The sequence below is a fragment of the Glycine soja genome, chromosome 7, assembly GCF_004193775.1.
Source record: "Glycine soja cultivar W05 chromosome 7, ASM419377v2, whole genome shotgun sequence".
NCBI classification, from domain to species: domain Eukaryota; kingdom Viridiplantae; phylum Streptophyta; class Magnoliopsida; order Fabales; family Fabaceae; genus Glycine; species Glycine soja.
The window spans coordinates 40,734,597-40,751,724 of record NC_041008.1 but is presented as its reverse complement, the minus strand read 5'-3'; the positions used below and the strand labels follow the sequence as shown (position 1 = coordinate 40,751,724).

Genomic DNA, 17,128 nt, shown 5'->3' with positions numbered 1-17,128 from the left:
AATCCTGGCGATTCTATTTTTATTAATATGCTTTTTTGTTGTTATTTTCATGCAATTCAGATGGGAATGGAATTTCATCAAATAGTTTAGCCAGAAACAAATTAAGAACGTGAAAGTATCGACTATCAATATAGTTGCCCATGTACCTTTCAATTTTTTCTCCTTCCCTGTTTTTAATATTTGATGTAATTTGTACATCAATTTATCTCCTTCACTGTTTTTAAGATTTAGTCTAATTCGTACATTAATTTGTAAGAAGCATATAGATCATCAATTGTATCATCAAAAGCAGTCCAATTGTATCGAGGGTAACCAAATCATTAATATTGAATAAATGAATTGTTTTTAGTGGCATATATAATATAAGAACACTTCTAATATTACGGTAGCAACACATGATACGTGCAATTGTCAATTTAAGACGTCTAAAAGCTTCACAAAAAAGCACCCTAACAGACAATTGCTTAGCTTTAATTGCCCACAATTGAGTGAATTGTAAGATGTTAAAAATAAGTCATAGTTAGCTCCAGAACTGACAGAATATAAAAGACAAAAATGTACAGTACCAAGAGACAAAATAGCATGAATCCAAAAAAATGGATTTTCAAATGGCCAAAACATCAGCATGGTGGAAAGAAATGTCAGAGGAATTGTCAGAGGTAGTCATAAGCAAAACTACATAATTGTTTGCTTAATCCCACAATATTATAACAGCACCGTGAAAACACAGTCAAAACAATCTGGAATTAGCTAAATTCACTCTTATCAGAATGCTTGTTAATTTGTTAGACGATAGTTGGGTTGGGGAAATTTGGGAGCTTCCTAACTCATCATCAACTTCATCAGATGATAGTCGTTTTTTGGGCGTTAAAGGGAATCCTGCAACTGGATCATGGTCCACTGTCACAAACAGAGATTGTTGCATAAAAGATAAACTGATAAATAAAAAACAATGTAACAGACCAACACTCATGACAACAATGTTAACTTACACATTCAGGATGCGTAGCATTATTGCAATCAACGTTCGAAGCATCTATTTTCGAACATGCCTGTATCATATATAAGTTGACAATAGTCAAACTCATGCATCATATCGCTATGGCAACAACAACTAAAATAGACATTAGAAAACAGCACCTCAGTATCAGCCAGCATGTCGAGCACAACATTGATCAAATCTAATTCATTTGAGCATCTAAGAACAACGACATTCCTGAATTTTGATTGAATCCTAACCTTAAAAGCAAGCACATAACCCAACAGCCTATCAAGTGCTTGAGGAGAAGCATTTAAATCAACATCACCATCCTGCCAGAAAAAAGACAAATCCACCAGTCACCAGCTACAATTGAAAGAACAAAATATAATACATAAAATAAGAAGCAGTATATGATAAGACACGAACATACTTCAATCTTGACCCTATTCACTTCATCAGCTGTTTGACCAATCAATTCAGCACATTCACGGTCCCAGAGCAAAAACTTGCTACTGTCATTGTTTTGGCTAACCATTACTTCAACTCTATACCTACCAATGCACATGCTAGTCAAATACAAAATCCTGAATAAAAACGTGCTGATGGACTAAAAGTCCAATTACCTTAGAACAGGCTGGTCATTATTTTTGCCACATCCGCATGTGAATGGTCCTGTTTGGATGTCAGTTTTTCTATGACATTGAACGCAAGCTGGATAACACCATGAATGATTATTCATGACTATTTTGCTAATAGTGCCCACTGTAACACAAACAACATCCTGACAGAAAACCATAACAATCAAATTGCCAACCATGAAATGTCAGCATTAGATAAACACCAGACATTAGGCATAATATGTTCATCTGAACACATCTAGGCAAATTGGACTTTTAATTGCAATGAATACACAATAAACACAAATAGCAGGACCACCTCAGAAATGCCATTGATCTCGTAAATAGTTTTGGCTTCAACTTTTGAAAGAAATGCATCCTTTGATGATAGTTGGCTTCCCCTTGAAAGTTGTGAACTTCCTTGATCGCCAGGTGGCAAAACTGGGCTGACCTTAACACCTAAATCTAAAAGCCTAAGCCAATCGAATAAATAGAAAAAAGCAACAGAAAACACTCAACACAATTGATACACCAATTTAACAGGCACAAAGTAAAGGCGATAACCAAAATACCTCTCTCTAAATTCCTGGATTTCCAATATAGGTTCATTAATTAATAATTTTGAGGCCTTGAACGAATTGCTCACTGAAGCTAGATAACTTCCTGTAAGTGCGAAAAAAACCAACACGATAAGTTATCTAATCAACACCTAAATCAGTAAAGACAATATCACACTTACCCTGCGCATCTTTTATTCTGGCATGTGTCAAAATAATAACGATCGGCCCATCATTTCCACGTTCATTCAAATAGGCTAAGAACTGCATACAATAATTTTCCCAAAGTGTGCAAGATAAAACTTCACCACTACAGCAAAGAAACAACATTAAATCTATCACTTCATAAGGATCAAATACAGATAACCATCATCCAGCATGACAAATAAAATCCTTGACAATATAAACTATCAATAACCAAATATATATAGGAGGGATAAAAAATTGGTGTAAACCATAACCTCAAATCCTTCATTCTAAAAACAACCCTGGTATTTTTTGATGAAACATGCTGAAAAAGCACCTGATCAACGACCCCAATAATATCTTAAAACACCAGAAAATAAAAATAGGTCATTGAAAAAAGAAAAAAAGTTATGATCAAAATGAAAGCACAAATTGTGACTGGGCTCACCAACCAACAGGCCAACCACAAAATTCCCAGCAACGACATTTCCAAATTCAACAAATCTAAATTCCTTAAAAGGTAGTTCATGCAAATCAACTTCTCTAACAATAGTCACTCCAATAAAAGCTAACTTGTACTCATGTTCACACACTCTAAATTGACCATCATTCTTGACCACTTTGAAATTATGCATAACATAAGTGGAATTCTCCTTCAAATAAGCTTTCCAAGACTTTAGGTGGTCCGCTTTACAAACAGCATGAATTTGATCACCCTGTAATATGCAAACTATATAATCAATCGATCATATGAACAACAATCCAACAACCAAATAAAAAGCAAAAAACATACCTCAGAATCAACAATAACCATTTCCGCTTGCTCAAACTTGTTGGGAGTCCCAACGAACCAAAGGTCGGTGATTCTCACAGCAAGCTTAAGCGTCTCTTTTGACCCATCAATAGACTTAATCTTGTCAGGAATCCTTGCCATAAAATTGGATAGAACTGCCAATTCTAAATGAAAAATGTGATAAATCCAAAACCATGCAAATGCAATGTAACCATCAACAAACAGATGGAAGCCGCCGAAAATAAAACCAACAAAGTTTTGTTTACAAAAAATAGAATACCAACACAGACTTAAACGACACATGCAATGACATTTCGATCAATGCCAACATACCATAAAAAGTATTATACTATCCGTTGATCTACTCAGCCAATACATGCAACAACCTCAACCAAAAAGAAAATAGCCAAATCAGCAAACAACAGAAAAGCAGAACTAAAAAACTATATCTCCAAAGGAATAATATTGCAACCATTAACAAACAAATGGAAGGGGCCGAAAACAAACACAACAAAGTTTTGTTTACAAAAAACAGAACACCAACACAGACTTAAACGACACATGCAATAACATTTCCATCAATGCCAACATACCATAAAAAGTATTACACTATCAGTTGATCTACTCAGCCAATACATGCAACGACCTCAACCAAAAAGAAAATAGCCAAGTCAGTAAACAGCAGAAAAACAAAGCCAAAATACTATATCTCTAGAGGAATAATATGATCAATCAAAAGCCATGCAAATGCAATCCAACCATCGAAGCCAGGGAAAAGAGACAAAAACAAAATAGCCAAGTCAACAAACAGAAAAAAAACAGAACCAAAGAATTATACCTCTAAAGGAATAATATGATCAATCCAAAACCATGCAAATGCAATCCAACGACCAACAGACAAATGGAAGCCAACGAAAAGAAAAGCAAGGATTTTTTAATAATAAAAAACAGAACAGAGCACATGCTAGAAGAAAACAAACATGCAGAGACCAAAATCAGCAAACAACAAAAAACTGACAAAAACACACATGCACAACAGACGAACAAAACTCGAACCTTCAACTACAGAAAACCGGAAATCACAACCTCATGCCAAAATGCTAAACAACAGAACAGGTGTATTGAAGACAAAAGTCATCAGCAACTCTAAAACTCAACTAAAAACAAAAAGCAAAAAGTGAAACTGAAGAGGACACCAAAATGAAGAAGAAAGAATGGAAACCAAACATAAATCAGCAGGTTCCAAGTTGTTAGTGAAAGGACCCAAAAACACTGCAGAAGAAGCCACATACACCACCAACAGAAGTAAACTACCGAAACTGGAAATGCCAAACCTAAACACTGAACAACACACCAAGCTACGTGGCATAAAACCAACCCAACAACCCATAACCATAAAATGACCATAAAACCAAGAAAATGGACAGATGTCAACACCTCAGTCATAGGCATTTTAGTATATTTGTCATACTTCAGTTTTAGTATATAGATATTGATGATTTGTCACTTGGACCACCTCCAACGGAGAAAAAAACGGTTTCTTGAATTTAAGCAACTCTGACGAGATTACTACCCGAGATGGCCTTATTAACTATTCATTTCATTTGTACCTTTGGTTGAAAGAAGATTTTGAAAATTTAAATTAATAAATCTTATTTGTTTTCTACTGCATCATAAGAAATTGAATATTTTAATTATTTTATCAAATGAAAACATTTTATTTTTAAACTTAATTATACAAATTTTATAGCTAATTTTATATCTCAAAAATAAATTAAATAAAATTAAGTTTTAAATAATTTTATAAAATACATATTCCACATATATTATCAAGAAGTCCTAATATAATGCTTGCCTAGGAGATAGGACCTCGAATATTCTTGTCCAATCCTATTATCATTTATTAATGACCTCATTAAATATTACTATGCGGTAGTTAAGAAACTTACGTAAAAGACTTGTGAGATTAATTAATTAATTTTCTTAGAAAGTAAGATTGTCTACTGGTGCAGTCAAAAAAGATTGTCTCATGCTCATCAAGAAAGAAAAAAAATGTCTTATATTTAATGAAAGCACAATATATTATAACTACTCATACAATATATGAAACTATTTGGTTTAGCAGAATTTTGAAGAACATGAAGTAAAATCATTGAATGGTCTTCAAATATAATTTTTTTGTGACAATGTTCATGATATTATAGTAATGATCAAGTATCATGATTTTCATAAATGGCTGACGGCATATTGACCATATATTTCATTTTATCATAGATAAGATTGAAGAAGAGATTGAACTAAAGTTTTAAAAATAATTGTAAACCTATTTGTGAAGCCTATTTTTCAATTTGCAACAAATTTTTAGAAATTTAATTTAAAATTAGAAAGAGGTATTATTATCTGACAATTTTAAAATCTTGATTTTTTCCAATTAAAATCTAAGCATTAATTCTTAGAAAAAAATGTTACCCTAAGTCAATGCAAGTTGACACATGTGATTAAGGATCTAGAATCAACTTTCACTTTTCTTATGCGTGTGAATTTGTGGGTTAAAAATCCCCTTGATATCACTTTCCAAATAATTAGTGGGCACTACATCTCGGGAAGATCCCATAAAGCTTAGAAGCTAATTAAGTAACTTTAATTGAGTGTACGTAAAGTCTATTATAAGAATTACGTCTTTAAACAAAGTATTTATGGTTCAAGTATATGTCACAACTTTAAAATATTTCTAAGAGCTTTATTTAAGTCTATTGATAAACTGTAAAATAATTAAGAACACAAAAAATTAAGCCTAAGATTCAAGATTTGCTACGCCTTAGTTTTTCAATGGAATATATTATAGTTAAGACAAAGTACCATGAGAATAATGTAACAAGCAAATACAAGACTTGTGCTGATCAAAGTAGCAATGAGAAGTTAGTTCTGCAAAAGATCAGTGTGAATATAGGCAATATGGCAGAGCAGAAAGAATGCAAATGTAACTGCACGTACCTCGATCTGCTACTTTATATTAACGCCAAATTAAGTATTACTTAGACAAGCATACTATATATATATATATATATATATTCTCGAAATGAAACTTCATATATTTGAATGGCTACAAGAAAATATCTTGAATTTTACTAATCTATATTTTAATCATCACATTTCTATTGTCGGATCCCATAAATTTGTCTAAAACAATTGCAAAGGGTTATGCAGCTTAAGAGTAATTTAGGAATGCTTTGGTCTAATGAGATAGCTGAGTCGTGTTGTAAAAAATTTAAATAGTTGCAACAAACAATAAAATCATGATGGTGACCCAAATAATGAAAAGAATATTATATAAATTATTATTTTCGTATCATATTCTACATTAACAAATTATTTGTTAATATTCGATATTTAATTTATTTATAATATAATGAAACTCTCCATATATATATATTGATTTTAAAGCCTTTTATTTATTACTTTTAATATGTAAATTTAATCTAATATAAAATATTCAGTCCAAATAAACAAGAATATAAATCATTATAAAAAAAATAAAAATAAAAATTGAAGGTCTGATCATTGTCCATTAGCTAGGCTGCGTGGGCTTAATAATTTTTCAAATTGAACTAAATTAAATGACTCAAGAAAAAAAAAGTGAGCTAAACTAAATTAAAATTGAGTAACTATTTTTTTTCACATAACTCGAAATATATCACAAGTTATTAACCTTTCTAATTTGATCAAATTTAACATCTTAGAAAATAAAGTAATTTTAAAAGAATTCATACAAGTTTTGATTCTTTAAACGGATTGTGATTAATGATTGATCTAAAATTTAATCACACTTAAAATTATCATTCCTTTTCAAGATGTATTTTTTAGGATCCAACTCAAATTTTCATCCAAAAATTCGGCCTGTCATTGCAATATCATTAGTTGGGAGCTCAAAAGATTGAATGTATATTTTTACAACTAAAATTTAAAATAAGTTTTTCAAGTCCTACTTGGGGAGGTAGTGAATTTTTAGTTTTTTACTTTTCAAAATATAAATTTCAAAATAATACATGTTGAGTAAAAATAGAATTGAATTGATTTTTAATTTAATTTACTTTTAAAACATTTTTAATTCAATTATTAAAACTGAAAAAAAAAAAACAGGATTGGTTTGTGTTTCATATATTTCCGAATACAGTTTCTCAATTGGAGTTATTTAATTAGCCAAAACAGATAAGGATAGCTGGCACACTTTTTGTTAATTATTACTACCATACAATATTTTTTGATCCAGTCACGTTGGCTTGTTTCTATCCCTAAACAATTGGATTTTGCACGTTAACCAACATTAACATTTCTTAATTGATACCTTTGTCGGGCTTAATATTCACTCACTTGGCTTCGCTGAAGTTCGTTATTGGACAAATGTAGAATGGAGTTGGCCCTTTCTTTCTTTATTATCTAAAATTTGTATAATTATTTTGAGTTTATGAGTTTGATTCATTAAGTTGGTAGATCTATTGGATTTGTGAATTATGTATTTAATCAACCTAAGTTTAATATATGTAAGTATTGTTAACTTTTATATTAAAATTTTGATATTTAATTTAGGTTGTTAGTGTTAATTTATTATGTTTAAAATGTTAATATATTTTAATATGATAGATTTTAATTTAAAAATGAAATTATTTCTTTTATTCTAATTTTATATATTTTTTAAATTACAATTTAGACCCATAGATCTGGTCCATCTATTTACAAATTTTTACAAACCTCTAAAAAAATTCATTTATTTTGTAAACAAAACTTATCCAACTCATTTAAAATGCAAACTTCACATGCCGACAATCGTGGAGTCCAGATGTCGACCCCTTTATTTACCAAAACAAATCTTCAAAAGATGCTCCCAATGAACTTCATATAAAACTAATAAAAGGAAAACGGAATAGGAAATGACCAAGTACATTTTCCTTTTCAATTCGACTAGTGCATAAGTTTTTTCTTTCTAAAGTTAATAGTTTCTTTATATATATATATATATATATATATATATATATATATATAACCCTTTTAAACTACATGTATCCTCTTCTCTAATCCGATAGGAACACTATAAAAAAAAGGTATATAATGTAATAATGCATCACCGAAATAATTAATATATTTATTTTGTTAAGAATTATAGAAATGTAATCATAGAACATCACGAAAGAGTATAAAATATATTAGATTAATGTGAAATGAACATGATCGAATGGAAACAGTATTATTTTTTAGATATTCCTCTTACATAAATAATTTATTAGTATACCGACTGAGTTTAACTTACACAGTTTTAATGGGCGTAACCCAGATTATAATAGTATAATTTAATTAGATTTAAATACGTTTTTATCCCTCAAATTAGATTACTTTTGTTTATGTTCTCTCAAATCTAAATTTTTTTATTTTAATCTCTCAAATTAAAAAATATTTTTTAAGTCTCTCATGTAATAAAAAATCATCACAAGTTACACATTTAAACCTTAAAAAATAACCAAAAAAAAAAAGCAGCTAAAAATAACATTTTTTTAAAATGAAGAGATTATTAAAAAAAATTTAAATTTAAGAAATAAAAAAATAACAATAATCCAAATTTAAAGAACTGAAACATACATAAGTCTTTAATTTACAACTAGTACAAAGTTGTATATACCATCAATAAATACTAGAACAGAAAAACATAAACATCAATATTGTCACACTAGGAATGATTTCTTCTCTTGAATGACCAGTATATGAATATCTTAATGCAAAATAATTTGGACACGTTTGATAGAAAAACCCGTGGGCAAAGAGAAACAAACATGCTCCATTATCAATGGCATTCTACGCCATTGGGTGCTGTCTGCGGCCACCATATCACATGTATGTAGCAACACAGGTGTAATAGGTCCCACGGAACCTCACATGGTGATGCAACTAAATCCATGACATAATATTTTGTATGATTTTGGAGCTTATGGAGACCTTGGAGTTATTTAATTGGAGCCGTTGAGGTTGAGTGTGACAAACTATCTTGTCTTTCATCTAAAAACAAATTCAGTAACCACGTAAAGGATTAAGCTTTTTACATTCCATAAGAAAAGAATATCACTCCGATGGAGAGTGGAGTAACTCGAAACAAATAGGATAAGAAACATTTTCATTCCTCTTTTTATTTTTTTAGTTTTGGTTGGTATCATTTTTTTATTAAAAAAATTGTCTTTTAAAGAGTTTTTATTAAATTGAATTGGTTATTAATCAGTTCCTTTATTTTTACTAATAATGTTAATCTTGGATGACATGATAATTTTTTTATCTAATCTAACATATTTCGCAGCTTGTCATTTTAGTGTAATAATCTAATGAAAGGACTAACTTAATTTAATAAGAATGGTTTTTTTTTTGTTAAAATGTTTCCTTTTTGAAAGGTAATTATGTTTGGGACATTATGGATAAAGATATGGGTATCTCTCTCAGCCAAGATCAAACCTTAATTCACCAAGTAGTGGAAACTAATCTCTTATATTTGGATTCAACTTTTATCCCAAGAAATTTGACTTAGTGAAAATGTGTTAAGAATGATATAGGAATAATTCATAAGGAGATAATACTCATGTCGCTCCGTCTCTTGGGACCGTGATGTTTCCTCTCCAAGGTTTTATTTTCATTAAAAATAAAATACTCAACTCTGTTGATATTTTTAGATTTAAAAAACTAAACTACAATAAAAATAAGATGAGAAACAAACTGTGTATTTTAGCCTAACAAATTTTATGTACCTAATTAGCCATTATTTATTAAATTACTAAAAGTAGATATGGAGGTGTTTGATTGAAGCTTTAGCATTGTCGAAAGAAGGCGGCGGCGGCGGCGGCGGCGGCCAAACAAAGCTCCAATCGCATTGCAAGTTGCAGCAACACACAAATAAATAAATAAATAAATTAAAAAATAGTAAATCAAATTTACCCTCATAAATGCAGCAGCAACATGATAAGAAGTGTCTGTCCTTTACATTTGTCTGAACTCATTAGGACATAATCACAGTACAATTTGAACAATGGTAAAGTTTTCAGGTATCAAGATTATGCAAATAATATATACATGATTTCGTACAAATCAAATTTGTTATTATTCAACAACTAGTTAATTTTAAATAATCGTTACCTCGTGTTCAGTAGAAACTTATGAGTTATAGATATTATATTATTTTTGTTTATAAATTACAAACATCTTTCACTTAAAGACAAATAATCTTATTTGAGTCAAGTATAAGTATCATTATTATAGGTAAAATATTTTTTCTTTAAATATTTAATACAATTAAGTATTTATAACTTAATTTCAACATCTCTAATTAATTTGAAATAATCCAACTTCCATAGTTAATTTACATGTTTGATGGATAGTTATACATATTATATATTCAACAACTAAGATTTAAATGTTATTTTAAAAAAAATCATATTTTACTGGTTTGAATTTTGGTGCATAGTATTTGCCATTAGGCATTAGCTTCGAGGTTTGAACAGCTATCACATGAACATTTTTTGAGAGTGGCATGGCATGGAATGACAGAAATGAAAATGGGAGCCTCTGGTGTACTGTGGAATCTGAAACAAAATAAAGGTGTACCCCACGAAAGCATCAATTAAAATTGTTGTTCTTCCTCTTCAGTGCGCATTTATTCAGAGCCAAACAAACAAAAGTACAGAAAACCCTCTCACTCTCACTCATATTCACACACACACCCCTCTCTCTTTCTCTCTCTCACTCACCGGTCTTTCTCAAAACTCTAATAAGACCTATTGTAGCCAGCCAGAAGCGGTGAAATGGTGTTCCCAAAATGGGTGGTTAAACATAAACACACTCTTGTTTGAAAGCCCTTAAATTTTTCATCTTTCTTCCCTTCCATCGCCTCCACCATGTTTTTCTGGCTTGAATCTTTGGTGGGATTGTTGGCTTTTCTTGGAATGCAGCTTCCTGTCATAATGGCTGGTTAGTTCATTCTAAAGTTCTTTCCTTTCTTAGCTATGCTTCAATATCTTCCACCCTTGTGCCTTATTATGATGCTGGGTACTCAAACTAGTGCATTGATTTGTGGATTCTGTCTTTTACCCATCTTGGGTAAGGAATGGTGTCAAGTTAGGAATGAATGAGAATGGGTGTAGGTGTATTTATTAATGTGAATGGGAAAAATTGGAACTCGTGTGTGATATTCTTGCAGCATTTACATATTGGTCATAGTTATGATTGCTTTTCCCCGTTGCATTGCATTCTTGACCTATTGGGAAACTAAATAAAAGGGATGAGAAAAAGGGTTGACAGGTGTTAATGAATCTGGACAATGATACACATTGCCAATGTGTTACTAACTTTTCTCTCACCATGTTTTCCCAAAATCAAAGTTGCTTGAACACGGGAATAAGTATCTTGATGGAATTGTAGCCATAACAGAAGCTTTTACAACCAGAATGGTTGCAGAAATTAGTATAGAAAATGTTCAATCCTCTGCTCTTACATAATCACAATTACTCTAGGTTTGCTCATGGAGGACCCTTTTGAAGAGCAGAAAGTAGAAACATTTGACCGCATTTAATCTAGACTACAATTTAGATAAGGCTATCCCTGCACATCTGGCATTCTCTGTTGTGCTTTTAACTGGTATAAACTATGTAAAATGTAAGTGTTCATATTGTGATGAAAGCTAAGGCATGTTATTGGTGATACCAAACAGTTGCCAGGTTTTACCAAATAGTGCTTTTAAGAGAGTTTGTCCTTGATAGTCAAGAGTTTCATAATTGCTTCCCCTATTATTCTTACTACTATTAAACTAGAGTGCATACACTCTCTTCCCCTAAGAGGTGCTTAAATTACACAGCATTCATCTCTTACCTTAAAAATTGCTCTCCTCTTGCCGGAGAGATCAATATGTTCTGCACTCTAATCCATTTTAGTGTAAAGGTGTGTGTGTGTGTGGTGAGCAACTATGAATGGATTTCTTTTCAATTTTCATGATCACTGACAACTAATTTTGAACATTCTTTTATTGAATTTTGGACTTTAGTAAATGAAATGATGTTTTGTACATTCATGCTACTGACTTTGAAACTTAGTTAAAAATCTTCATTTTATCTTCTAATGTCCCAAAGTTAATAGTATAGGATTCAAAATTAGTTGCTGATAATGCTGAAAGTCATAAAAGGAGAAATATTTGACTCTAAGAGGTTCATTTAAATAAAAATAGACTAAATTCAAGTGCAAATTAATCTCTTAGGAGAAGAAAGTGTGATTTTTAGAATAAGAAGAGAGGAGAGTATAATTTAAGCATCTCTCTAGGAAGGAGACTATAATTCATTAAATTATAATTTCAGAACAAGGTTTATTTGGCTTGTGCTTTGTTCATGCTTTGAGTCCAAAGTCGTTTGCATGTTAGAGATATAAACCATGTCTGGGCTTCACTTGATGGCTTAAGATTTAGGAACCTTGACACCCTATTATAAACCTTATTAATAATAAGTGAGTTCAAGAACTTGTTGCAACCTTATTATAACAATGCTCTCGAGTAAAATAAAAATCCATAAAATCACATCAAGTCCATGTTTATTCCATTATATGTCAAAGTATATGCTTTACCCAAATAAATTGTAAGTCCATTGCCTATGAACATCAGGCGAAACCTGAGCAGTAAACTTATTTCATTAAGATAGATGCCCTTCCACAATATTTTTCCATATTCAAGATTTATTCAAGGGGAATTATGACATAGGCTGGGAGCCTAAAACTTTCATGGTGCACATATTGTGACTGTAAACACTAAACAGTAATAATCAAAGAACTATGTATTCAAAACTAATACCTCAAGAATGTCATGAAATGAAACTAAGATTGGACCTATTTTGGGGTATAGTTTTATGCCCTGCATTCCGAATACTGTCACAAACAGAATATGGCTGTACTTTGTACAGTTTCTCTAACATTGCCTTGAGGGAAATGGCTAAGGAATCGACAAATAGAAAAAATATATTGGTAATATTTGGAAGTTACATTTTTTAATAAAATTTTCACTTTTGAGTGCTGAACCATTTCCCTTAGGGTAATGGTTAGCTAAACTGATATCTTTATATCTTGAGGATTGCAGCTGCATGGTAACTTTATGGGAGTTAACACGACTGGTCAATCTTTTTAAATGTACTAGTAGTAAATTGTTGGCAATACAGGTGAAGGATTATAAATGTGATTTAATGGTCTAAATATCACTGCTCCTTTTGCAGATTGCCCTTTGGATTTTACTGGTTCGAACTTCACACTGGCATCCTCTCTATGCTCCAACCATGGTGACAGGGGAAAATGTTGCCGCTACATCAATACTAATGTTGCAATTTCTGTTGCTCGTTTTGCTAATGCAACAGGCAACCTAGGGGTCCCTCAAAATGCGTCTGACACGTGCCTCCAAACCATATTTCAAACCTTGCAACTTAATGGAGTTGCACAAAATGCAACAGCTTTCTGTGGTTTTGGGACAAAAATTCCTGTTAATTATGAATGCAGGGGGAGAACTAGTGTTGCCCAAATGCTGCAATCCCCCAGATTTACGGAGGTCACAAAAAATTGCAAAGCACCACTTGGAGAGGAAAGTAAATGTAAGAAATGCTTAAATGCCGGCTTTGGTTATCTGCATCATATTGGAATTGAAGATAATATATCACTAAGTACATGCCGTGATGCCACTTTTGCTGCACTAGCAAGCCAGGTTGATGAGATATCTATTATTGACATTGCAATTTGTTTCTTTGGGGTTCAAGGACTTCTCATACCTCCTGGTAAGAACAGTTTTAAATTAATTTTTTTAACAAGAATCACTGTGATGCTCTCCCTCTTCAGGTCTCTCTGTTTTTTTTAGTGATGTTTTTTGTTTACCTCTCCAGGTCTCTCTCTGTGCATGAGTTCCTTCATGTGTTAATGCTACTACATACGTTATATAATTATGTCTTTGAGACTTATTATGACGTGAAGCCGATAAAATAGATGAGATCTCTACTTTAGAATGTTATAGATCCTCTTCATACTCATTTCTCACCAAATAAACAATTGTTGTAAAATCCCTTTCTATTGGTACGACAGGACAAGAATAGAAAACAGTATTAACTAAATTATGCTTGAAAAAACTGTATCAAGACTAGTTATAATAATTAATGTGTGCCAAATGACTGCACTTTTTGTTTCTTTTTACCCTATTAAATATTCATTCCACGGATGCAATGAAGTCTGTGTGTTGTACCAATAAAAGTAAAATTTAGCTGATCATGTTTTTCCATTTGTGATGCCAGTTTCAGAGTCATCCCCATCCTTTCCTGCTCCTAAGGCTTCACCAAGCCCCCCACTGGTTGCTGATGGGCCAAGTCAACCATTGTTAAGTGCACCTTTAAAGGGAAACCACCATTCATATCATTTGACATTAGTTCCAGGTATTGCTATTGCAGTTACAGCTGTTGCTGTTATCACACTCATAGTCTTGATAGTTCTAATTCGCCAGAAAAGCAGAGAGCTAGACGAGCCCGATAATTTTGGTAAATCCTGTTCGAAAACATTACCTCCTTGTGCAACGTGGAAATTTCAGGAAGGTAAGGTTTTGGTTGATCACACTTGTTTTGTTTATTTCTTTCTTAGAAGTAATATATTGAAACCGGGACTTTTTATTTTTTCTTACTATGTTTCCTGTTTGGGGTGGGGGTGGGGGTGTGGGGATGGCATGCAGGTTCTTCATCTATGTTCCGAAAATTCAGCTACAGGGAGATAAAAAAGGCAACAGAGGACTTTAGCACTGTCATTGGCCAAGGGGGATTTGGAACTGTGTATAAAGCTCAATTTTCTGATGGCCTGGTCATAGCAGTAAAAAGGATGAACAGAATATCTGAGCAGGGAGAGGATGAGTTCTGCAGAGAAATTGAACTTCTTGCTCGACTGCACCATCGGCATCTTGTTGCTTTAAAAGGCTTTTGCATTAAAAAACGTGAGAGGTATATCTGTTTCTGTGTGCTTATTATGTTCTTTGACATCATATGCCAATGAATCAAACCCTACTGCATCTTTATGGCAGGTTTCTGTTGTATGAGTACATGGGAAATGGAAGCTTGAAAGATCATCTTCATTGTATGCCTCTCAATATCTATATTCGATACATTGTTCTACCTTTAAAAAACATAACACACACACACACACACACTGTTTTGAATAACATATTTACGATAATATTTGGTCAGACTACAAATGGAACATCCATCCTCCCCCCTTGTGCTTGCATTCATTTTCATGTGGATCTTCTGTATGTGCTTTTCTGCATCTTTTAACTCAGCACTTTCAGCCAGACTGAACATGGCAATAAAACATATTATGCACCAAATTAATAGCATTAAAGTAGTGAGGAAACAGATCAATATCCTTAGCTTCTTTTCCCTATTAACCCCTTAATATATTTTGTTGATTTGTACAGCCCCTGGTAAAACACCTTTAAGTTGGCGAACTAGAATCCAAATTGCCATTGATGTCGCCAATGCACTGGTAATATCTCATATTGGTTTAATTTCAAGATTTAGCTCAATCAACTGGCTGATTTCTTTTAATCCTCTCTTTTCTTTATTCTTTTATTTTATGGATTTTAATTTTAATTCTCAATCTCATATTCTCTCGTGCAGGAGTACCTCCATTTCTATTGCGATCCTCCTCTGTGTCACAGAGATATTAAATCTAGCAACACTTTACTGGATGAGAACTTTGTCGCTAAGGTTGGATGACCCTCACACTGCCACCATTTCTCCTGTTAATATTCATTGTCTTTTTGTAGTCCAAGAGCTCAAAATAATGCAAAATTTATATGATGTTATATATGGATAGTGCAAATCTACACTCTCCCATCAGATGGTGTTAAGTGTTTACTAACTTCTTTATTCCTGTATTACGTCTTTTCACAGATAGCCGATTTTGGCCTTGCACAAGCTTCAAAAGATGGCTCAGTATGCTTTGAACCTGTAAACACTGAAATCCGGGGAACTCCAGGTATAAAATTCTTTTCTTCATTATATTTATCTTGACTAATTTTGGCTTCGTACGCAATTCAGAGGATGGTTCTATATCCAGGGAACTACAGCTATAAACCTTCATTATTGACAATACTTAATTTTGGATGTTAAATTCAATTCCAGGTTATATGGATCCTGAATATGTTGTTACTCAAGAGCTCACCGAGAAAAGTGATATATACAGTTTTGGGGTGTTACTACTTGAAATTGTGACAGGAAGGCGAGCCATTCAAGGTAATAAGAATTTGGTAGAATGGGCTCAACCATACATGGAATCAGACACAAGATTACTGGAGCTAGTAGATCCCAATGTGAGGGAGTCTTTTGACTTGGATCAGCTCCAAACAGTAATCTCTATAGTAGCATGGTGCACACAGAGAGAAGGAAGGGCAAGGCCTTCGATAAAACAGGTACTTAGGCTTCTGTATGAGACATCAGAACCAATGCACAGTGAGTTTCTACAAGCAGTTGAAGATGAAGAATGTCAGGGAAGTCAGCACAGAGGCAGAAGAAGCAAGGGGAAAATGCTCAGAAATGAGGCATTGTCTCACAGCGGAGATGGAAGATATCTTGCTTCATCTTCAAGTACGTCTAGGTCGTATTGCAGTAGAACCTTTTTACTTGAGAGTGGCTCTCCACAGTCTCCGCCAAATATTTTCTCTCTCTGAAAGTCTTTAGATCCTTCAAGTTGACTTCAATTTTGCATTTCTCATTTACTCACTGACTTGTGGATTTTTTAGAAGTAGGAGAAACTCTTTTAAGGTGTCCATATATTAAAATCTTTGGATAAATGAGAAATATAGTGCTTTCTTTGCTTTTATCATCTCCATTAGCTTGCTGTTTCACAGTTTAAGTTAAGAAACACGAGCAATGTGGATTATTATATTATAATTTTGAGAAATTATTTTAAGGGACCT

The 17,128-nt window shown here is 32.5% G+C and overlaps 2 protein-coding genes across 11 annotated transcripts; one reads left to right on the top strand and one right to left on the bottom strand.

Annotated features, from left to right (window-relative positions):
• Positions 1–520: 520 nt before the first annotated feature.
• Positions 521–6,170, bottom strand: LOC114419707 (replication protein A 70 kDa DNA-binding subunit B-like). 10 transcript variants are annotated; one of them, XM_028385466.1, is made up of 12 exons: positions 6,130–6,170; positions 3,136–3,299; positions 2,791–3,058; positions 2,618–2,702; positions 2,339–2,466; positions 2,172–2,262; positions 1,919–2,072; positions 1,606–1,763; positions 1,413–1,533; positions 1,141–1,311; positions 993–1,052; positions 521–900 (listed from the first exon to the last, which is right to left on the bottom strand). In XM_028385466.1, the coding sequence occupies exons 2-12, from the start codon at positions 3,274–3,276 to the stop codon at positions 868–870; spliced, it is 1,410 nt and encodes a 469-aa protein (XP_028241267.1). In that variant the 5' UTR covers positions 3,277–3,299; positions 6,130–6,170; the 3' UTR covers positions 521–867. The 10 variants fall into 10 exon arrangements, with proteins under 10 accessions (XP_028241267.1, XP_028241268.1, XP_028241269.1 ...); XM_028385467.1 differs by having other exon boundaries at positions 3,136–3,290; positions 6,130–6,164; XM_028385468.1 differs by lacking the exon at positions 6,130–6,170 and adding an exon at positions 5,995–6,113.
• Positions 6,171–10,676: 4,506 nt separating this feature from the next.
• Positions 10,677–17,031, top strand: LOC114419705 (probable receptor-like protein kinase At1g49730). The gene is made up of 9 exons (XM_028385454.1): positions 10,677–11,130; positions 13,407–13,955; positions 14,463–14,756; positions 14,891–15,152; positions 15,233–15,285; positions 15,626–15,693; positions 15,828–15,917; positions 16,104–16,188; positions 16,335–17,031. The coding sequence occupies exons 1-9, from the start codon at positions 11,058–11,060 to the stop codon at positions 16,877–16,879; spliced, it is 2,019 nt and encodes a 672-aa protein (XP_028241255.1). The 5' UTR covers positions 10,677–11,057; the 3' UTR covers positions 16,880–17,031.
• The last annotated feature ends 97 nt before the right edge of the window (positions 17,032–17,128 follow it).